Below are 24,388 nucleotides of genomic sequence, written 5' to 3' on the forward strand. Positions count from 1 at the left end.
GAACATGAAGACTGTCAAGGCTCGGGCAGGCAGACGGCGAACCCACATGCACAGCTCGGAGGCGATATTATAGTCAACAAAAGGGTTTATTCTTAAAGGCACGGTCAGACGGTCCAGGTCATACACGAAAAGGCTCGGCGAAAGTACAGACAGGGAACAGGCAAAAACTCACGGTAAGTAGATAATCCAGGGTCGGGCAGGATACACGATACAGACAGGAACAAGACACGAGAAACACGAACACTCAGGGAACTCAACTCATGAAACACGAACACTCAGGGAACTCGAATACGACAATCTGGCAAGTGACTACGGGAACAGGAGGTGACTAAATACACGGGTGAGTGATTACTGATGCAGCGCAGGTGAGGATAACGACCGGGTGAAACAAGAACAGCTGTGACGTGACATGACTCGGGAGTGAAGCTAGAACACAAAACAGAGACCGGGGAACTACCAAAATAAAACAGGAAACGGAACCTGGAACCAAAATAAGACAAGGAAACAGCTAGAACAAAAACACAGATCATGACAAGAACAAAAACACAGATCATGACAAAGACCAAGCATCTCGTTCATGTAGTTTGTTGTGTTTGCCAGTTGTTTAAAAATCACGTCTTGATTTTCTATCCATCCATTATAAATTGTCAACACGAGGAATCCGGAGTGCTTTCATTTCATACCTGAGGAGTTTTGGCTGTTCTTTTAACCAACCTGATATGTTCAGAGAAGATCAAAGGCATATTTAGACAGTGAATATTTGATCTGAGTCGAGAACCTCGGCGAAGACAGCTCCTTAAATCAATACATCAGATGTTTACCCTGAGGTGACCCTAATGGCTTGAGCTAACAGAAACCGTGCCTGTGGCGTCTGCAGTAAGAAGCGTCTTCTCGCTCTGGTAACATAGAAAATAATTTGCTCGTGTTTGATGTCCACAGCAGTAATGCAATTGATAAACACAAGAAGTCGCAATTTAGGGAGCAAAGCGGAAAGATCTGCACGACACTATCGATGTGCTTAAACAAGCATCTCATTTTTACAAAGGGAATCAAACACCGTGCAAATTACTTTTAGAAAGAAGACAAAATGCACTATGGACATTTAGTGAAGTTCTCTTTGGGCTCTCATTTAAATGGAAATTTGCCTCTCAATGATGTGCGGAGGTGCAGCAAAACGGAATATTAGATTGAGTAAATCCCCATGTTGCGGGCAGGCAAAAATACCCTCTTATTCTGTGTGAGACTAATGTCAGAGCCCATTACAGGTGGCAGAGCTGTGATCTGCTCTGTGATCTACAAATGATGCTAGCCAAACTTACTGTAGCAGTGAATTGGTTCTAACGTGTCCTGCCTTTATATCTCCCTGTTTACTCCACCAGCCGACCACTGCCCTGCATTTAATAGCCTCCTGAGCCCGATGTGAGGCAAGAAGAGCAATCCTCCTTCTTATCATTCTCTGCCCTGCTTTATTTTTAACTTCATTAAAGCTCCGCTAAATTTACCGTGCTCCTCACCACAGTGCATATCCTCTGAAGCTGCAGCCTTTACCAGTGCACGCTCTACAGTATAATTTCCTTACAGACTTGAGCCTGATTTATCCGTGCCCACATTCCTTTTGCTTTGTTTGTTCAGTGTCCAGGCCCATGAATCCAAGACTGTGTGCCGGCGAAGAGCCTCCCTCAGCCGTCCAACACTGTTCCATCCCCTGCCAGCCCCATTGCCTGCTCTCACAGTGGTCAACCTGGGGTCCCTGTGTACATGACAACTGCAGAGAGCCACAGGGGAAGAAAGGTACGTCGGTGTATACACTGGGGTGGTGTCATGCTGTACAAGCTTTGGTCCGAAAGACTGTACATGTGTCATCCTTTGTTTACTTTTTTCTGCATGAGGGGAATTAAACGTTGGGGTTGAAAAGACATTTCATTGTTTAAAAGTGATGTTAAAACCTAGTGATTTGTATAGTTTAGTTATTATTAATACTTATTTAGCCTCATGCAAAGATGCAACTACTAATCACAGTTTTCTCATGTAAGCTAGTATACCAAAGCAATAAGCAATATATCAAGATACAGTAAATACTGTGACAAGATAGAAAACCCAATAAAAGAGGATTAAAATGCTCTAGTAATCGGCAAAAAAACATGCATCCTCCATCTGTTTATAAAGCAAAGTACTGTTGTTTTTGAATCATCTTTGACAGATGGACAAACAGAAGGATGGACACAGAACCAGCAAAAAAGTGGTACACATATCTAGCTAAAAAGCTGATATGATTTAAAATTGAAACTGATAATTGCACAGATGGGCCAGTGGTGAAAGCATAAGCACTCATTCAGAAACCAATTAACTGCTGAGTTGTATTGCAGATAATTATTTACACTCAGCTGTTCACAGCAATTGTTGCCTAAGTGTCGGTGCCTCCAAAATGCTCAAACAACTGAAACCTATCACACACGCACGGTACGAGTCGTCAGCTTGGCAATGTGCCGTGTTGGAGTTACTGAGCAACTTAGTGCGTAACGTTTGGGCAACGGCGACGTTAAATGAGTGATAGTGATAAGAACGTGTGTGTGTGTGTGTGTGTGTGTGTGTGTGTGTGTGTGTGTGTGTGTGTGTGTGTGTGTGTGTGTGTGTGTGTGTGTGTGTGTGTGTGTGTGTTTGCATCCTAACTTGTTTGTTGATTAAGTGGCTGTGGAGAGGAAATTCGCTCTGGGAGAGTGTAGTGCACATTTAAACCACGGATGAAAGACAGAAAGAGAGCACACCTGTTCAGCTCTCAACCCCCAAGAGGATGACTGGAGAATCAGCAGCACATAAGATGCTTCCTCTGTGTGTGTGTGTGTGTGTGTGTGTGTGTGTGTGTGTGTGTGTGTGTGTGTGTGTGTGTGTGTGTGTGTGTGTGTGTGTGTGTCTGTGTATTCCAGCAGTCGGTGCTGTCTGGATGTTCCTGTCTCTTTCCACAGGTGAACGCATGACGGCCGGGAGTGTGTGTAGCGCCGTGCATGTGTTCCGGTGCGTGTGCTGCCAGCGGTCGGCGTTGTTAGTGTGTTGGTGCTAAAAGGGCAGCTCGACCTCATCCCCGGCCGTGAGTAAATGTGCATGAAAGCGCCCCGGGGAGCCGCTGAAGGGTGGATTGTTCAGGTCAGCGCCCACACTCTCCAAGACTGGATCTCTGTGGGATGAGTCGGCTCCTCTCGCAGACAGTGTCATTAATATATTTCAAGGAGCGGAAAACACAGCATCTGCTGTTTTGCACCGAGGTCTCTTGTGGCATGGTGACTTCTGATGGCATTCATAAAGTCTCAGGGCCCGCAGCAGATAAAGTATGAAACCACCAGAAAATCACCTGCAGTGAGCTGCGCTGCCCGCGAAGCAATGAACAGTTATGGAGCACTTTTGTATTGTTATGATCCGAGTCGTTTGCCTGTGGTCCTTGAGTTGCAGAAATTCTCTTGCACCTATTGAACGCGCACTCATTCTTTATGTTTCACAACATCAGAATAAACCGTGAACCGCCCGGGGCGTCCCAGTCGTCAGGTAGAGGAGCCAAACAGCCAGGATGCTCGCGCCGCCCCAGCTTGGCTCTCTGGAAAATTACAGATTTAAATTGCCTCGCGGTACCTTTATGTGCTTTTTCCACGTTATCTTGGCCTAGCCATATGGGAAAATGAATGAACACGAGGTTACTTCATAGAATCACTGTAATGCCTCGATCCAGTAGTCACCAAGCTGAAGGGAGAGGGGGGAGGTTCTGAACAATGCTGTGCTGAAATTTACTGAATAACCCTTGTTTCCCTGAAATAAACCTGGCATGACCAAGAAACCTTTCAATTATTAATATCTAAGGGGGCATGCCCACGCCAAATGCAGTTTTTTCTTTCTGCTTTGGACGTGAGTAGCAGTAAGAGCTCTGGGCAATCCTGCAATCGATCCACAGTCTCTTTGCACTCGGAGGGCACACTCGTCGGGGCGGCTCGGATCAGGCTCCTGAACTGAAGCCTCGCACCGCTAGATGTTTGGGGGATGTAATTTGTAGAGTGGGCATCCTGGGGTTAGACGGCTGCACCTGTGGAGGGCGAGAAGGCGAGACCATTCTGCCAAGAAAAGCTGCCGCAGCTCAGGCGCGCTGGCGGTATAAGAAAGTGCTGGGGCATCGAAATAGTATTTTTATCCCTCCGTTTTTCAGCCACAATAGCAATTTTCCGTGTCATCGGGGTATTTGAAGAGCTCAGGATTCAATAGACACTTTAGAGCAAGACACAAGACTCCTCTCACTAACAAATACATATTTTATGAGATGATTGATGCATAAGTCCCAATATGGACCAGTTATTTAATCAATTGGTTAATTGGCTTAACATTAACGATTGTTATTGGCTCATTTACCTTCAAGCTTGCGTTTGTTCGGGTCATGTTAATTCCTGCAGGAGAGCTCACATCTCACTGCAGTTGTCATATTTGTCTATGACAGTCCCCCCCCCCCCCCCCCCCCCCCCCCCCCCCCCCCCCTCTTAAAAACACAGAAAAATACTATTACCACACATTTTCGCCATCTGCCTGGATGTTTAGGTCTCCTTCTTCTCCTCTCTGACTCACAGCTGGTCCACTATAGGGATATGAGCCAATTAAATACTTATAAAAGAGCCCAGTTAGTGGGGTGTTGTATCTGCTTGCAAAGAAAATGCAGTGAAACGACTTTAAAAGTTTTAACAACTACCAAAAGACTCTTACATTGATTTTTCATACCTCCAGGAGGCCTTTTTTATTTCACTGATGTTTTGTTGAGCTGTGGAGCTTGTGAGCTAATATTTCCTCACGCAGAGACTGTAGGGAAGCTACACATATACACTCAGCTGACATGCAGGAGAGCGGGTTCTACTCGGTTTTATTGTTATGTCACACTGCAGATGTCGGCAGATTGTTCTTCGGGCTTCAATCTTTTCCATTCTCAGTAAAGAATGTAAGGAAACACAATTTACAACACATTAGTTTTGCATGTTGGAAAATTGCAAACCACAACAAAGGCAATGTTGAATTGGAGCTGAGCGGAAAGGAGTCGTACATATTATTTCCACCAGCGCAGAGATGGAGCTGGTTTCAGTGTAGAGCCAGTACACCTCAGCAGGTAGACCCCAATTAGGAAATGGAAACAGCAGCCGCAGTGAAAGACAGTGAAGCTCAGTAATAGGAGAGACAGGTGTCATTGCGAAACTCTCGCCAACTTCTGTAACTTGACCCCAATCAATCACACTTTCCTTTTTATTATTTTTCTCTTTCCGGTCTGAGGAGAGATTCTTTTAGAATGAACAGTATAAGCACATTTATTGTGCGTGGCGAAAGACCACAGTTATGGTAAGCACAGACCACATGGAGGATCCTTCTGGAAGAGGAGGTGATGGGTGGAGGGAGACAAATGATGATCTGAATTTAAAAAAAAGGACAGAAACAGGGCAAAATTGAAACAATGAAGTTGATAGGCTAATTGAGAGATTGAGCTACTTGAGAAAAGTGAGCAGGAAATTGGCTAAAGGCTAAAGGAAATGAGGAGTTTTGACTTGAAAAAGGCAGTCACTGAGTGAATGAACAGAGAATCCCTGAAAGTCCAGTATGAGACTGGTTCTTCACAAAGAAATAGGAGGATTTACTCACATTTACCTTCATTCTCCTGACTTCTCTTCATCAAACAGATGGGAGAGAAAAGGCATCAGCTGACTATTACCATCTTTTTGTCTATATAATTGAGAGGTTGAATCAAAGCCTTCATAGCTTTATTCGTCTATGCTGTTGGGATGCAGTAGACAGCACGTCTGGTAAAACCATAACCCCCCGTACATGTACTGGAGCTCATTTCTGCATTAAGTAAGTTGAATAACATGAATAATGAAATCCCTCCTATTCAGTCTGTACCTATAGCGAACATAATTGTATTGATTCATAGAATTATTATTATAATAATGTTAGTAAATTAGTGTGAGCTGCAGATATTCGTATGAGGCCTGAATACTGAATAGGCCCCGTACTGAGAAAAAAGCCTAGAACTTTTTTTCTTATTCATCATTGACTTCATTTCAGTAAGACTCAGTCCACTATACAGTAGCATAGTTAGTCATAATAATGAGAAGTCAGAACTTAGGCATGAAAATGTGTAAGTTTATGTGTAATGCAATAGCTAAAAGCAGGGGATTCATACAAGTTTAAGCACTTTAAACTGTTTTGATACTTTGATAATGATTATAATAAAAAAACCCACACAGAAGGATCTGGTTAGTAGATTTGATCCCACTGACTTGTCGTAGGAGAACAATTTGAATACATGCATTTTAAAGCCGTGTTCTGTTGCTGGACTGACAGGAGTGCATTTGCGTGAGACAACTACATGATTGCTGTTGGGTACACGCATATCAATCCGCGCTCCCGCACGCACCGCTAAGCAGGACGCTCAGAGAAACCAGGATTCTCGGGCACTCGCCGTGATGCGCGTGAACGCACCGAGTGGCTCCTCACCGCTGACACCGCTCCGTCTTTGTTTACATCAGGTTTCAGACAGAGGCGGAGGGAGGTGCTGTGGGAGTCCGGCAATTTCACAGAGACGTGTCGTCACGTGGTGGAATCCATCCCCTGCGAGGATCCCGCCTGCTACGTGTGGCAGGTCCAACATGAAGGAACATGCATTCCCACTAAAGACGCCTGTGGCCCTGGAGCCGCCGTCCACAATGTGACGTGCGTCAGCACTGAAGGTACCGACCGCTTACCCAGCTACAGCTGAGCCACGCTATGCTAAGCACTACAGTAGCTTTACACTCCACTGACAGAAGTTGCCATTGAATGGTACAGTATCTAACTGTGGGCAAAATACTGAACACGCCTGTCCCCTAAAATGTCAAGCTGTTCCTTCGAGAGTTTATAAATGTCACAAAATGAAAATCAGCTGCTGTACAAGTCTCACCCATGTCTCATTTTTGTCCGGTTGTTGATTAGATCACTCTGATCTGATTTAAAAGACACAGTAGCTGCTGTACGTTTACCCACGCTACAGGCCTGAAAGGTCTCATGTACACTGGAAAATATGAGAAACTATAATTAAGCTACAGCTGAAAATGAGTGCAGCGGAGGCATCAGGGTTCAGACATGTAATATTAAGAGTGTGATGCATGGAATTTGAGCTACTGTATTGTGCTCAGCTATCCCCTCACACGGAGTAAGACGAACGTCAGCATTAACAGAGCATGCATTATTCATAAGGGACCGTCGCTGGGTTTATGGGCACAGAAAACATTGGCCTGATTAAAAATCACAGCTTCTTTACCGGCATTAATTGCTCATCTCCATAGATTATGAACTTAATTGCACTGTTTTTCCCTGCGTTTTATTATTCTGTCACAATGGATCATGTGCATGTTTATCAGGGGAGGATGAGGAGGGTCTAGATATATTAACCAATGGAAACCTTTAATGCTTTGTGACAGGTCGACGAAAAATTGGCACTGGTGGGTTTTAGTAAAAAAGCTCATGAAATTATTAATGGTGTGTTTATTATTAATGAACTTTGTAATAACTGGATGTGGACATGTTGTTGAGTGCTGCTCTCTTAATTGGTTTACAATCAAAACTGTGTTATTTGCACACGGCCATTAAATTACCCTGGTCGCCGCAGTTTGCAGGTCTGCATTTGTTTGTGTTTTTTCTTTGTTTTGTAGCTGGAAGTAGGATTATTTTTTTTTACTGGCAGTAAGCTGCTGACCATTTGGCAGCCAGACAGTATTTCCTTTACAAATGCCGGGCGATCTGGGGAGATCTTAGCCGCAAAATCATCAGCTCTGTTCAGCGCTTGGTGAAGTCTCATTTAGGGGAGATTTGGCACAACACTTCTGTTCGTTCCTCCGGAGAATCTTCACTTCTTCCTCAATAAAATGGATGAACTTTCAGGCATCCACAGGATAACCTCAGACTTTTCACGCTCAGCTGCCTTGTGCTTCCCTGAAACCTGCCTCAGTGAGCCCATTGTGAACTTCAGCTGCCTGCTTTTAATCTCCACATAGCAGAACTCTCTGGGTTTTGCCTTGTCTCTGAGGTCAGAGAGGTCTACTCTGACATTGCCAGCTTGTAATGGCGGTCAGTGGCCACAGCCTCACGCAGATATTTACAGAATATTGGAACAGAAACCTAGAAGCCCAAAAAGACAGAAGGAGTTAATAGCAGTCCAGCGATCTCTGCTGAGCCGAGTCCTGTCTGAGACGCCCATCTCCCCACAGCCGGCTAACTTCTCCAGAGACTTCTTTGTGGGCTTCATCTTCCTGGCCCATAACATCCAGTCCCAGAATATTTGGCAGCAGTCAGGAAGTGGCCTTGCCTGGAAAAGGAGAGACAGCTACAGTGTAGCATTTTCAACATTTTCGTCTGCAAATTTGTGGTCCAGTTACCCCAGGTAACTGGAACATGTGTGAAGACTCTGGTTCTCTGGTTCATCCTAGCAGAAAGTGCTTCCCCTACACTCAGGCTCTGCCTCACCTGCTTTCACTCTAGTCTGAATTCTCCTGAAACTAAAAGCAAATTCTACAGGAAATATGTGAACTGTAGCTCCGTAAACAGTGGCTCATGCAACAAATGAACAAACACACCCTGTTCTAATAAAGAATGGGTAAATGGGAACAAAAGTGCTAAAAATTGAAACTGATCATATCTTAGATTACATTATTGCAAACCGTAGATAATTTGCTGACAACCCAGTGTGAGTGTGCTGTATACAAATGAGGTTAAGACTGCAGTAACCTCCACTGTACTAGTGCTGTGTGTTACTTTCATGACTTGAATGAATAACGACATAGAGGGAATCACAAGAAATTGAAACGCATAGACTTGATTTGAACAAATTTTCATTGTGGCCCACAAATTACACCCTGGGGTGGATGCGTTGTTTCTAATAAATGATCTGCCTGAACTCTTAATTCCTTTTACTGCATATATTGTAGTTATAAAACACTGGAGAATTACGCGAGCATAGGATCTAATGTACCTTATAGGGTCACTAATGCTTTCTGTGCTCTCAGGGGACCATCCTTCTTCTCTGCACAGGTGGAAGGAAACAAATGGGGACACGGATAAAAATATGAGCAGACACAGTTTGTTCGTACTTCATGATGCACCAGATGTGTGCAGTAACAGTAACTCTTCTTTCCATTAATACATCCTTTTGCCTCATTCTCTTCTATCTATTTCACGTCTTCTGTACTTGGCTCCCTTTAGAAGTTACCTTCTGCATTTTGTTAAGAAATAATAGGTTGCTTTTAGTTGATAAAGGATGTTTTCTGATTGCAGCCATAGATAATAATTTAAACCACATCAGATGAACCTTTGCAGGAAGGTGCCGTCTCCTGCTGTTTTTTCCAGACACACACCTCCTTTAAGGAGTTCCATAAGGATTTTGGTCCTGAAGCCCAAAGAAGTTTAGGGAGCGAGATTGGAAACCAAATGCTTATTCAATCAGAGAGTAAAATAGAGAAACCCTGGCGAGTCTCTGGGGCGCTTGTCACCTCACTTACGTTCATGCTCATAAATGGTACCTGACAGTTCACACACCTGCATGCTTTATTTGAGATGAGCCTCGGTATTTGAGACTATCAACAACAGTTTTTGTTGTTCTTTGTTATATCTTAATCTAAGATGGCCGCACACAGCTTTTTTATAAACTGTTCTAAAGATGTTAGTAGCCCTTAATTTCAGGATAAAACAGGTTCCAGCAAAACTTTTTAGGATTTCTCGTTTTAAAAAAAACATGGTGTACTGTAATCTGGTTTTGTTTCTGGTCAACTACACAGGAAATCTATAGAAACCCATAATAATCTCAAACATTAGCATTAAGTTATATAAGGATGGAATTTTACCCAAAATACTCAAAAATCAAGGTTAAGACACTGTTACATATTAAGGTAAATTATTCCAGAGGTTCAGATCCAAAGCTGCAAACGCTTTATAAATGCACTTTGAAGATTTAAAGGGGGCAAATCTGCTTAAAGCCGAGACCCAGTGAAACTAGACTAGGGCAAAAGGCGCCGGCTGACTGACTTAAAGAAGAGCTCGGTCCAATTAAAAGTGTCTTTTCTCAAACAATGAGACAGACAATGCCAGAATGAGCTGGAGTGCAGACTGCAACTTTCCTCCAAACATTTGATGTCCATGAAAAGGCTTTGAACACCGACTCCAAAATCTCCAGTGATCCCAGACGTACAGAGCGGCTTTATACCTAAAACTGTATTGGAACAAATGTTTGTGTTCGACGAGGCGCCATTAGGAAAAATGAAAATGTATCTGCCTCCGCAAATATTACACGCTGCTTGCTTCCCTTTATGATGTCAGATTACTGTAAACAACTGTTTCATGTGTCACTCAAACCTTTCCTTCCTCGCTGCCTGTCGTACACTGTCAAAAAGGCTTCTAGACTTTTGAAAGAAGAAGAAAAAAATATTGGATTGAATCCAAAACAAACATGGATACTGTACTGCATACAGTTACTTATAGTCTACACAGATCCTATTTGTTAATTTTATCATATTGTAATACTGTAAAAATTCATTCAAAAGAGATTCAACAGAATAGTTAAGTTCAATTATATTAGTGACACTTGTGCTCCAGTGTGAATTTTTACTCCTTCAATTGATCTGATTGTTGCATTTAGTTTTAATTTTTTTGTCTACATGATCAACAAATGATGTGGTTTCAAGAATAGAAAGAAAATGCACCAAACGTAGCGGCGTTCCTAATTAAAAGTGGTTTTGGGGGAAAATAATTGCCTTTGTGCCGGTGCCGACTTTCTCCCATCAGTGTGTAACGTGTTGACTCCTTTTAACGGCTGAAAAGCAGAGGTTGAATGCGGCAAATCAGAACGTACCGACAGACTGGCAATTAGCAGCAGCCTTTGTCCAAGGTCTGCTACTGTAAATGTCTGTCTGTCAATACAGGAAAAGAAAAAGTATTTTATGTGTGGAATGAGAAAAAAAAACTTGACCATGATCAAAAGTGGTGACTGAGATGCTTTTTTCACAAAGTACATGCAGCTGTCTCTTCTGAAACCCTTACAGGCTTACTTGTCTGTTGGCTTGGGTACATTATGACCGACACAAGGCAGACCCCATAGAGGCGGCACACAGAGCCGGGTCGATGTGTCCAATCATGTGGCATTCATGCAGAGCTGTGCACTTTCAAACTTGAACCCATCTCATCTGCAAAACTGTGGCTTGAGGTACATAAGATAAAAATAAAAAGGCGTCTCACCCAGGGAGGCCAATGTGCTTTTGATGTATTCCATAATGCCTCCACTGGGTTGTAAACTACAGTGAAGCCTAAAAATGTGCTGTGTTGGCATTTTTTTCCCCCAGGCTTAGTAAAGCTGTTTTGACAGTCGTCACTCACTGCACAGTTTCCCATTCACACCATGGGACGCGTTAACTCACGTGAACCCGTGACTGACAGCTGACCAGTACTGCACAAACACGCTGTCACTGGCCCTCTGCCCTGGACGGGCCAACAGCCTTCAGTTCAGGCATGAGCTCAAGTCTCTGTCTGAGACAGATGGATGGAGCCAGAGCATCCATTAGGTTTAAATTACGTAGTGTGTGGTTGAGCTGAACAGGAGTCATGTTGGAATCGCATGCGGGAGGCAGCGATGTTATGACTGAGTAGAGGTTGCAACTACACATCCCTGTATTAATAATGCAAGGAGACCCCTAGGCCAGCTATCTATTTGTAGACGCCACACACACACACACACACACACACACACACACACACACACACACACACACACACACACACACACACACACACACATTAACAAGTGGTGACTTCTGGATCCATGTTGTCATACTGTTCCTCTGCGGGCTGTTTTCAGGCATATTCATTAGATCTGCCTGATCTTCAAACAGAGCAACTGAATCGTTTGTGCTTTTGCACTGTATGTAATGGGGAGGCAAGTCATTTTGGCAATAAAACATAGGAATATGTTTATTTTTCAGGTTTTGTGCAGCCTCCCACACTCTCCTGCTTGTGTTTGATGTAATGTTTAAGGTTGTAATTGTAAACGTGTCAACGTGGTTAAGGAGCGTAATAAGTGAACATGGAGGATAAGCCTCAGTCAGCTAAGTTTATTTATTACTTTCCTTTTAAAATGCATGTTGTCAGTGCATAGGGCCTTAAGCAGGCTTCAGTATCATTACCTAAAGGACTTGCTGCATGTTTGTAACATGTTGTTTACTGAACCTTTGCATTTGTGATTTCTGCACTATTCATATTTAATGTGTTCAGCGCTTCGGCAGAACCACGCTGTGGCCTGAACGACACTAATGTGACGGAAACCTACAGCTGTTTTTTTTTTTCTTCATGTCCCCTACCTGGGAACTGAAGGCCTGGTCTCCATGTGTCAAACTGTCAATGTAGCACTGGCAACATATATTTCCTAACATAAGAAGATAAATCCTCCTCTATAAAGTTTTTTTAAGCTCTCATTGTCCGTTGTTTCAATCCCAGGTGTCAAATACGCCCCTTGTTTCAGTCAGAAACTTTATAGATGGTAAAAATCCGCTTTTGGAGAGCGGACGGGTCGCCGCATTTATGGCGCGTACCCTGTTTTACTTCACCATCACTTTGCGTGGCTCCCTGAAATAATTACCTGGGAGGGGAGCCGTGCCGAACCGAGAGAATGATTTCACAGAGGCAGCTTAAAATCTTACCGTCAGTTCAAAATAATTATGCAAAGTATCAGTACAATTTCCAGTCAAGTGCCGCAGCCTCCACATCTCTGCTTAGTTAGGTGCGTTTGGAGATAGAGAATTATCAGAAATTATTCACGGTCCCCCGCAGCTATTGTCTCGTGCTAAATGTCACATTACACACGACAAAGCCGACTCCATCATCACATCACCAAACTTATTCCAAACTCCAGACATACTTTGAACAAAATGCCCGCGCGGAAACTCTTCGCTTCGCCGGGTAATGGCTCTTCCAGCGTCCCCTCCTCTACACACACCAGTTACTTTGATGGTTGGAGATCAGTGAGTCTTTATGGCCGAAAGGTTCTCCGACTCCCAACGGGGAGTTTTTTAAAATCACTTCAACGGGGCGATCCCTGCGTTTGCATAAGGGCGTCTTCTATAAGAAGACTAAAAAGACGAACTGATGAATTCCTCCCTGGGGTTGTTGTTGTTAAACCATACTGCACGATGCTGTGGCAGAATTCAGCCAAGCTAATGATGCCGCTGTACAGTATGTGGCCATACACCCAAAACCAGTGCAGCTTGGGCTGCTGCTGGCATTGTTTTGACACCCGGATGGCTGGGTCCCTGCTTTTGAAATTGATCCCCTCTCTCTCTCTCTCTCTCTCTCGCTCTCGCTCTCTCTCTCTCGCTCTCTCTCTCCCACGGACAGAGAGACGTTCAAGGAATCTGTGTCCCTCTGCTGGCTCTGGGCAAGATCCAACCAAAAATATAGCACAGGGTTTTCTTAACTGAGGGGCATAATTCAGTCATTAATACTCGTGAGAATATTTTTTCTGTAATCACACAATAAAGGAGTCATTATCATACAGTATACAGTTGAGGGAAAAGCCTCCATCTTTCCTTCAGCCGTTCCTAAAAGACGAGTTAACTGGGAGCCGTGATAAATATTTCATAACATGACTGCAAGAGGAAGGCTTTTAAAACTAGCTCAGAATACCAATGGGATGCTTCTAATTTGCCTTAAAAATATTAATTTGTTTTAGTCAAGTAACATTTTAAAAACGATGTATATCTGTGTTTAATTTGAATTCTTTATTGAGCTGAATGTATTTTTCCTAAAACTAATAATTCTGAATTGTCCCTTATTTATGTGTGTGGTTACAACATTGGGACAACATCCAGCCATGATCTATCTCCAGCATCAACACATCCACTGAGTATACTTAAACAGCGTGCATCATAGAACATAAACAACTAATGACAAGTCAAAGCAGCTCCGCTCAGACTCTGAGCTGCATCTGTACATTCTTTCAGACGTAATTGAATTAAAACCTGCTCACTTGTGGTTTGGAGACTATCAGCGGGTCCTCCTGGGTGCTTTTGATATGTGCTGCTGATATGCTTTTCATGTGGATAAAAACTGTGGCGTAACCCAGTAATCTGATCAGCTCAGATGTATTGCACCTCCTGTTACAAATGGGGTCATTGCACTTGTTATTTGGTGCGCGTCTCTTATCTGGGTTTTGGATTTTAATCCACTTAAAATGTGTGTTCGCTCCAAGATACATGACGCACACCGGTTCCATTGGAATTCTGTTTTCACATCGGCTTGTCTTCCTCAGGCCTGGACGCGGCCGTGACCCACTGCGTGGACGAGCCTCCCCCCACGCCTGCGGCCTGTGAGGTGGCCTGTCCTGCAGACTGTGTGGTGGGCCCCTGGTCCTCCTGGTCGCCCTGCTCCCACAGCTGTGCCTCCAAGACGGCAGAGGGCCGGCAGAGCCGCACGCGCCTCGTGCTGGCCATCCCAGGGAAAGGTAGCGCCGCCATTGATCGTGATTGATCATTCTCTTTGTTGTGGTGGGTCTGACACGTCAGATGTTGCGCCTTTGCTCCAGCTCGCTGATTAAGCACTACATACCAAAACCGGTACGAAACAATGAATGAATGATACGGTAGCGCATTCATCATTGTAGTGTTACGAGTTAATATCCCCGCTTCTGCTACACTGAATGTGTTTGCAGGTAACTGTTGCCTTAGAGGAACCTCACAGCAAAGAGCTACAGTACTAAATTACACTCTGCCAAAACTGCTCTGGTACAGTAAATGAGAAAACAAATTGCACTTTGATGTATTTCAAAATATGAAACTGCAGGGTTTTTTTTTCATTTTAATATCATCAATAGGACTCAAAGCTAAGATGGAAATAGACTAACTTGAAGCTGAAACTCAGCAAATGCTAACAGATGCTCGAGCCGAGGACTTTATCAAAGTGCTTTTACAGTACGAGCAGAGCTTTTACAGTATGTGTCCTCACCTTGGCAATTACTCCCGCGGAGGTTTATTTAGACATTTTTCGTCTCGAAACAACACGACTGTTCCATTATCGAGGACTCTTTTTCTCTGAGGGAGAAAGGGCTCTGTTTTTCTAGCCAGCGGAGCCTTGGCCGCCGGCTCCCGCCCATTAATCCCTGTAACCAGCCGCATATCTGCAGTAACAGCTGATGAAAGAGTCTCGGCGCTTTAAGGCAGGTTTCACACCGTGTGGTTCAGTGCGTTGTGGCCGGCTACCTGCCTACCGGCAGACGTGTGTGACGTTTTGGGAAAGGCTCGGACTTTTGGTTCCGTGAAGAACTCGTCTGTGCTCATCTCAGTCCCACCACACTCACAGCGGGGCTCTTCCCGCTTGAACTGATCGACATCTGTACAGACCAGGCCCAAATGTAAGACAAAAAAAAAAACGCACAAATGTGGTGTTGCGCCATTATTTTGCTGCCGTAGCCGACAGCATTGTCGCACGCTCGCCAGAGAGAAAGGGACTCAAAGGTTCGCTGGCTGCTGCCATGGAGGTTAAATATAGAGCTGCCCGGTGTGTGACCACATAATGACAAGCGGGTCTCAGGGAGCAGCCTCGACAAACGAGCGCAGCTAGGTGGCTGTGGGCAGTGTTTGAATTGGCCCCTGAATTCCGACCTTGCTGTGACTTTTCATTGGTAATTCAAACTTCCTCCACTTGCAAAGCGCCGCCTCAGCGAAAGCGGGCAAACATTTGTTTTGTCGTTCAGCAGCCGGTCATTCGACTTCCTGTTGTTTAAGTTCTAAGTGATTTAGTTTTAGTGTAAATGTTGCATAATCATTTTGCTCAGTTAGATTCTGGCTACTCAGCTTGTATATGTCTTTCTATTTCTTTGACACGTTCCTGTCCTGTTCCCCAGAAGGGAAGGAATGTCCATCAGCTCCGGCCCTGGAGGAGTGGAGAGTCTGCAACGACCACCCCTGCACCGTGTTTTACTGGGACGTCTCAGCCTGGGGTCCCTGCGTTGAAGACACCTCTGCGGATCTCAATGGGACCGGACTGGGGAGCGGCAGCCCCAGCTGCTCCGTGGGTGTGCAGATCCGCAAAGTGAGCTGCGTGAAGGCGAACGCTGGACCCGTTATCAATAAAAGGTGCGTTTTTTTTTAAATATTACCGTTCTTGTGTCCCTATCACTCACGAAAGATTGTGGCTTAGAATAAAAGAGCATGCAAACTCTTGAGGGGCGGTTATGTCTCTACTTTTTCTAGGAGTATAACACTTGAAGAGATCTTGTGTCTGCTTTTACTTACTGACTTACTGATGACCCAGAGGACTCTCTGAGCCACAATGTGAAAATATATCCGCCGAATTTTCAACATTGAGCTCTTCTTTTTTGTACATTCCATGTTGCCTGTGTTTAGGATTTTTGAGCGAACCAGAGATTTATTTTGCTAATGCTCCACCATTATCTACTCCACTTTCAGCGATACAGTATCAAATACTGCGAGGGCTTTTGTGCTGTCACTATAATGATGTTATAGCCCAAGCCAGGAAGATTTATAAATAATTCACAAAGTTTGCCATTTTTTAGCTGGAGATATTGTTGAGAGGGTCATAAAGTGTATTAAGTAGAGGCTTTCTTTTAATGCCCGTCCTGTCTCCTGCTGCAGAGGCTTTAATGAAAGCTGTCATTTCTGTTCCACCAACAGATCCTGTCTGTACAGTAATGCTGTGAATTCGATCAGCTCTTAACTATTCACTGAGTGTTCAGCCCCTAACGAAAAGCTCTGCATGTCTCTATTGATCGATTTCCGTCTGAGGTTCTTTCAGCATGTGGGGCATGCTTCTTGTTACAGAATATGGTACAAATATACAGTGTGACACATGCAGTGGGATGCGTCGTCTACTGCAGTTTATCTTAAATTCAAATGCAAGATAGTGCCTAATATTTCTGAAAGGTTCTGTGGAGCTTAGCTGCACGTTTCCCCGACTGTGACCCGTGTGCAACTTTAGAAAGGTCACTTCAGTCAATAAATATCTAAGTACAAAAAAGTACAGGTAATATTTAACAAGCACATTTACACTAAATCTGGACAAAAAACAGGAAATGACAAGATGAGTCACAGCCTGCTTTTTACTCTGATTATGACCTTAGGGTAATGAAATAAATCATTGAGCACCTCGCTGCAGTACATCAAGTAAAGGTGGGGCGGAGTGCTCCACGCAGACATATCACGTCTGAGACAGTGAAGAAGTTATACTGTACATGTACGTTGAGCTGCTGCAGCTTCCTCAAATTAAGTTAAGTGTAGTAAGGGAAAGTTTTTGGGGATGTAAAAGCACCTGACTGTGGATTGGACGGGCTGCTACTGTACACCTGGCTCCGCTCTATAATCATGCAGCATTCAGTGCTAATTGATTGCTTTTCATTGAGGCAGCAGACCATTAGCCTTTATAAACATATTAAACAATAAGTTGGTGTGAAATATTTAAAAACTCTAATTGTAATTTGCCTAATAGCAGCCGGACAAATGAGTATTCATAGTACCGACTGCACAGTACCTGTGTCTGACAGGGGCAGAAGTATCATGTGGTGCGATTTTATTTGTGTTCATTAAAACAATTGCTTTCTGTTGTGTTGGACTGTATTACTGAACAATAACCTGACTCCCAAGTGCTAATTATTCTACTAATTGTTTGGCTAAACAGATGGCTCTCATATTTCTGCCTATTTTTGCAACGGCGTGATAAATTAGTCAACAGTGGTCTCTAATAGCTTTACTTGTTTGTGGAAGAGCTACCGTGCCACTACCGACGCCATTAAAACATTCTAAAACAATCCGTTCCTTCTCAGGCGTTCTGATTTTCCCAACCATGTCACAACTGAGTGTAAGTGTGATTCCCTCATTCTGGGCATAGAGCGCTATATTCCCCCAGCTGCTCGGCTGCGCAGCCATGCCCTCTGGCATACATCGCTGCAAAGAGCGAGAGGAGGAGAGGAGGGATAAAGCCATGGAGGGAGGGATTTTTATATATCTTGCCTCCTTATGGTTTGCAATACTTTGATCTTATTCCTGTTTTTTTTTTTTTTTTTTTTTGGCTCTCAGCAGTCAGGAGGACGTGGCACCATGGTGGGTGTCTAGTGAGACCTGGATATGGTTTTCAGGAGGAAGGAAGTGACTGATTTTGAAACAAAACCCTGATGTTCGGATTAAAAGGAGGGGCTTGGCTGCTACAGTCGTAGATGGAGACAACAAAGCTCGTAACTTGTTTGATTTTGCATAGCTTCATTAATCCTTTCCAACACAGACAACACAAAACCCTCTGCAGATGCTTTGCGTGGTGTTAGATATGTACTGTACATAACGGAGAAATGCATGATTATTTTGTAGCAAATCAAGGAAATCGGTAAGAGGGAGTGAAGCCCTCCATAGAACCCGGTAAAGGCGTCCTTGGCATGCCAGGAATGATTCATTGGTAAACAGTTTGAATACGCTCACTTTTCTCAGGTTTAATTAGCAGCCATGCTGTGGACTTTGATTGATTTTTCTTCCAGAACACTCAACCCCCTTGGTGACAACAAAAGACTGCTGTGGCTGCTCTGTACATAGGCTGTATATAGGGAGATAAATTCACTCACCTGGCTGTGATCCTTCATTTGTTTCCCTCTCATAACTTCAGAGTACTGGCATGAATCTGGTGATGGTCATATTTTTGGCCATGTTCCTACAGTAAAACCGTAGGAATTTGCACCTGGACCAAACTGCTAGTACTGTACTCTCCTCTTCAAGAAAGAAAAACCCTCAGTTGGAATAAAAGAGAAAAAGAAGCTATTGAAACTGGCCTGGATAAAAATAATTGGACTAATGGAAAAGATGGAAAATGAGTCATTGTCATTCATGTGTACTTTACGGAATGTGGAGTGCAAAAAGCTAAATATATACAGAAGATTAAAAAGAAAGCCATATGTTTATATGTATGTTTGTATATGTAAAATCTATCTCCAGCAGCTTGATGATCCCATGACTACAGTTGTACATACAGTACTATGTGGAAGCTTACGGTCCATGGGACTGAATCCAACCTTCCTGGATTTGGCAAGAAAACCTATGAAATATTAAAGATAGGGGCGATATAATTGGTAACTAAGGGCAACCAAGCAGCTGGACCAACTTCCAGCTCCAAGGTCAAGGTACCCTGGTGTCTGATCTGACACAGACTGAGCCAAAGTGGAGTTAATGGAAGACTTTGCTGTTCAAAGGAAATCCATACTGACAAGCCACAACATCCTCTGTCAATGTCCAAGACAAAACTGGAAGTTTTTGGCAAATCACAGATGTAAAAATGAAGCATACAAGCAAAAGAACACTGTGGCTGCTGTACTGGGAAACACGGAGAAGACTCTGTGGCAGGCAACGGCTGTCAAGACAAAAAAAAAATCTATCTAAGACTATCAAGGCCTCTGTCAGAAAGCTTGGCCTCAGTTTGAGGTCATGGGTCATCCCACAGGATAATACCACAAAACACACAGAAAAACAGCCAGGAGTGGACTATTCTGAGGTGAGCCCTGATTTAAATTCTATTTAACATCTGTGGAAAGCGCTGAAATGGTTTGCTCACAAGGGATGTCCCAAGGAATGTGACATAATGTCTGTCGACAGATGTCTCATCCAAACTTACTGAAATCTCTTGAATGCGGTTGTGCAATGCAGAGTTAGAGATGCCATCATTCTTGTGTCGGCCAGTTTCATGACTTTCTTTTTCTGCTTAGCATTTTTTTAAAGCACAATTATTTTTTTTCTTTTGTGTGTCTAAGTATTATTTCTAATGAATATTTTTCCCTAGCTTGTTCTGGTGCTTTTTACGTGGGATGAGCCACCTGCTGAGAGTGTCTCATCTTTAATACCATTGGTCACATTGAGTTCTTTTTTTTGTATTAAAGCTGCACTGCAGGGTTAAAATCCTGAACACACAACAGACATTTTAAAGATTGGGACGACTTTTCTCTCTTAGAGCAGTATTTTCTTTTTACCCTGGGAACCAACGGAATGTGTGAGGAAACTGTAGAATTACGTATTTGTCCATGTTTTGCTCGGCAGGAATAGAAACATGTGATCAGTCGTGTTTTCTGTGGGGAGACGTGTGATGTCAAGGACAGCAGAGCTGTTGTTTTGCTGCATTGTCCTGTTACCAGTGAGACCGCAGACGTTTATCATTCATCGCCTGAGGGATGAGGAGAATTTAAGCCCACTGTTTCTCTGTACGCTCAGGTGTTCGGATTCCTCCCGTCCAGAAGCCGTTCGAACCTGTTTCCTTCCCTGCAAGAAGGACTGCCTTGTGACACCCTTCAGTGAATGGACCGCCTGCCCGTCCACCTGTTTGCCAGGTAACATGAATTTCTCTGTTCTAACTATTTATTTATTTTTTCTTTCTAAAAGCTTCACAGTCACTAGTGAACTTTGTTCATGGGATGAGGGTGGTAATTTTATAAAAGCTGAGGAAATACCTGACCTGTAATAGGTTAATTGAATAAATGAATGTTGTTTTCATTATGATAATGTTTTCTTCATGATAATGATTCAAGCAATTTCAGTTAAATTAAGGTCCAGACTACATCTGTGATTAAACAGATAAGAGTATATTTATCACACTATTGCCAAAGCATAAGAAGAATACATTTAAATAAAGTGTGGAGTTTAATTTAAAAACATGCTAAATAACAAAATATGACAAATATATTTCAGTGTGAAGGGAAATGTAGAGGGAAATGCTTATTTACTAGATATACTGTATGTTCAGCACCACAAAGGTGTTTGTGTGTAAGAGAAGAGACGTTCTTCCCTCTGTCAATATGCTGCAGTCCCCCGATGATGTAATCGCTTCCTTAATTGCACCATTTTCGGTGTTTAGTAATTAGTGTTGTGTAATGAGCCTTGGAGCATGAACCAAATGAAGTCATTACAGTGCGGCGTGTCCGAAAGGCGGCTGCAGTGAAGTGGAGGGCATCACGGCCACAAGGGCACGCTAATTACGACCGCATCAACTTTGGAAACCACTTGTTTTTTAACCAGCTCTTAGACTTCATTACAGTGAGATCGTGCTTCCATCCTACGCCTCCTGAAAAAAACACGTTCGCCTGAATGTTCAGTTTGGTGAAGAGTGCGCTTGATTGTCAACAGAAAACGCAACGGCCCCCACACAGTCGCGGTACAGGACCATCATTCAAGGCTCTGCTAATGGAGGTCAAGAGTGTCCTGACACACTGTATGAGGAGAGAGACTGTGAATCACTTCCAGTTTGTCCAGTCTATAGGTAAGAGCCACATCCACCATCAATTGCCTTGGTTATTTATAGACAATTTCTAATCTGGGATACAAGGTGAGGAGGACAGAGTCTATTTATGTAGAGATTTACTGTATGAATGTGCTTTTGTAGTAACAAACATCAGAAAGTGTGAAACAGTCACTGATGCTGTTTCCAGTTACTACACAGCAGCATGATGTGTCAGAGGCCTCTGTTTTTGTGGGACATTCTGTGAATACGACGACTGCAGTTACTTTATGCTTCGTTGATTGGAAATTATTAATTATGAAATGCTTATGAAAACCAGTGATACTAGATTTTGTACTGAGTTCGAGTGCTGTTAATCTAAAAAAAAAAAAGCCTTGAGAAATTATGTAAAAATCAGACTATGCAAATCCAGGAAACAGTGGTGTGCTGGTACAAGTAGCAAATTAATGAATATGTAAATGTTGCATAAATCAAATTAGGGTCAGGAGGTACAGTGTTTAGACATAATGCAGTTATACGGCTCATAATTTGCAAAGTTCATAAATTACCACTTGCAGCAAATGCGAGAGACAAATAACCTTGAAAACAAACTAACAAACAAGCAACAATATTGCCTCAGTCTCTGCTTATTCTGCAGTCAAGCTAACCACTTGGCAACTGTCCACAATTAAAACTGTATAATATAAGGATAGTCATTAATGCTAACGCCGTTCAACCATCAGTTGTTTAGTGGACGGCTAAAGATGTTTATGCGGCTGCAGCACTGAAGGCTCATCACTGTTTGTTTCCAGCCGCGTCCTCACCGGCTCACTCTCTCCCACCATGTCAGAGCCGCCCAGGATTCAGAATCCAAGCCATGATCTGTCTCTGCTTCCCCACAAAGGTGGAGAACACACAAGTGGCACAGCTGCACCGTGGTGCCAGACTCTGTTCGGCGTGGATTGCCGGGGCACGGGGAGGCCTGTGGAAACGGTTTGGAAACGAGAGGCAAGTGTTCTCCCCCGACTCCCTGCCGCACGTCAGCCCGCTGTTTCTCGAGCCTCGCTTCTCCGTTGCCATTTACTCTCCTGGTTTAACGAGACCTAATAGTCCTTCCAGATCCGATCCTTTAACAAGCAAGTGATGGAAACATAAAAGAAGCGGGCAATTTGTCCAGAGAGCGTAACGAGATGAACCTTTCTGTTTGTTGTCTCCGTGAGCTCATCACAGCACTGGTTTCTTATTAATGGACGCAGGAGTCAAATCGCAAGCACTCCTCGGTCACAGCAGAGTGAAAAGAAATAATCCACCCTATTACACATAACACAAGCTCTCACATTAGAGTTTATGAAACTATTGGAATGTCTGCAGGTGTCCTGTGATGGGCTGTTTTTCATCAAATAATGAATATGGGTTTCTTGGTTTTCTTAGACCATGATGTTCTGCATGTCTTGCTTGTAGCTCCCAGGAACAAAAATAGCCACAGTACCAAAACACAATCTATTAATAATGTTGAATGTTAAGATAAAAAAACAATGTATAGAAACAACTCTATGATAAACAGGGCTGCAGGTTACGCTTTTTTTGTTTGGACGTCATGTTCCTATTTAGCTCTGCCCTCGTTTTTCCACAGCAAAAATGCGGCACGAGGTTTGTTTCTGTACCCTGTGATTACTCATTTATTAATGTTAATATTGATTTTTTTTTTTTTAACCATTTTTACTTTGGCAACACTTACATGTGGATTCTGAGGGTACTGGGCTGGTGCACCTACTGTACAGACACAGTACAGATCATTTATATCGCACCAGCACCTTATTAATGCAATGATAATATTCCTGCTGGTACATATAGAGCTTTGGCAAACTCCAAGGCTTTATCTTTGTCTGTAACACTGACTGAATGTGATGCCACTGCAAACAGCTGTGCTGTTTCTCCCGCTTCAGTAGCGTGGCATGAATTCTACTCTTGGTAGCACCACGTGCCTGTCTTCTGGCAACGAAGGTGGCAAACATAAACAAACTCAACACTCATTAAACAGTCAGATAGTGATTGTGCTCGAAATTATGTTAAGGTGGAAGTCTACAGTGTTTTAGATGTGTTTCACCATTCCATCTGAATTATGACAAGACAATTTAGAGTAACACAATAATAATTAATAAAAACATGGTCCAAGTGTGGAGACTGGTGGCAAAGAGCAGATTTGTGTGTATGTGTGTTTCATATTCAGAATATAATAACTCTTAATGTATCCAGTAACTAATTACAGTAGATTCTGTAAAATAAATATAGTGAATAAAAGTTTGTGAACGTGTCTCTTCTAGCTGGGCAGAGTCTTGTCCTTCATGAGAAACACTGTTTTTTTCCGAGTAGAGCTGTGCAAATAACTGCCACTGGCCAAAATCATTAAAACGCCAGAATGCTAATTGATTCATTTCAGACTTGTTTAGAGGAGCCGAAACTGGCTGTTGTTTCTAATTAGCTTTTACGACTCAAGTGAATTTTTTTCCCGGCTTTCTGCGGTGTCTCGAGAACTTGCTGGTGCGTCTGCTCTCGCTGCTGCTCACTTCTGCTTAGCTGTCTAATTATGAGTGACATTTCTCAAGTGAGTGCCTAGGACTTTTGGGTGTGGAGAGGAGGGGCGTCTGTAGTGTTCTCAGGTTAAGAGCAAGCCTCATTGACCTTTCGAGCTTCCCATTTGAATATGATTAGAAAATGGCTAAGTTAAATACCTGTGACATTTGAAAGTGAAGTGTGAGCTTGGAATTTGCATTTGGTAGAAAACACTGAATTTAAATATAGTTTTAAAACAACAAAGAATTTATGCAGAGATGTCTTTACATGGATGTCTGGCCCGGTCCAATGAAAAGGACACATAAATGTCAATTCAGGGCATAGATAGAGCTAAATAATTGGGAATAGGGTCATACTGTATTAGTGGCTCAAACTTTAAATAAGGGCAAATCAAGTTTTTAATGGCAGCAGGTTTTTCATTGTTCTTGAGGTTTTATTTCAGGGACCTTTAGACCTGACTCTCTCTATATACAGTCAAACCTATATTCGACTGTGTGTTTATATATATATTTATATATATAAATATATGGACGATTCACACAAG

The 24,388-nt window shown here is 43.1% G+C and overlaps 1 protein-coding gene across 5 annotated transcripts in view; it reads left to right on the forward strand.

The window, feature by feature from the left end:
* Positions 1-24,388, forward strand: part of thsd7ba (thrombospondin, type I, domain containing 7Ba) — a 90,453-nt gene that overhangs the window by 27,238 nt on the left and 38,827 nt on the right. For 3 of the 5 annotated variants that reach the window (XM_029136144.3, XM_029136149.3, XM_055504959.1), the window contains exons 5-11: positions 1,633-1,791; positions 6,537-6,737; positions 14,330-14,521; positions 15,920-16,151; positions 20,271-20,386; positions 21,180-21,312; positions 22,175-22,278. In XM_029136144.3, the coding sequence (XP_028991977.2) occupies positions 1,633-1,791; positions 6,537-6,737; positions 14,330-14,521; positions 15,920-16,151; positions 20,271-20,386; positions 21,180-21,312; positions 22,175-22,278 (1,137 nt within the window). The remainder of the gene's footprint in view (positions 1-1,632; positions 1,792-6,536; positions 6,738-14,329; positions 14,522-15,919; positions 16,152-20,270; positions 20,387-21,179; positions 21,313-22,174; positions 22,279-24,388) is intronic. The other 2 variants (XM_055504958.1, XM_055504960.1) reach the window with 1 other exon arrangement.

The sequence above is a fragment of the Betta splendens genome, chromosome 21 (assembly GCF_900634795.4).
Source record: "Betta splendens chromosome 21, fBetSpl5.4, whole genome shotgun sequence".
Taxonomy (NCBI): Eukaryota; Metazoa; Chordata; class Actinopteri; order Anabantiformes; family Osphronemidae; genus Betta; species Betta splendens.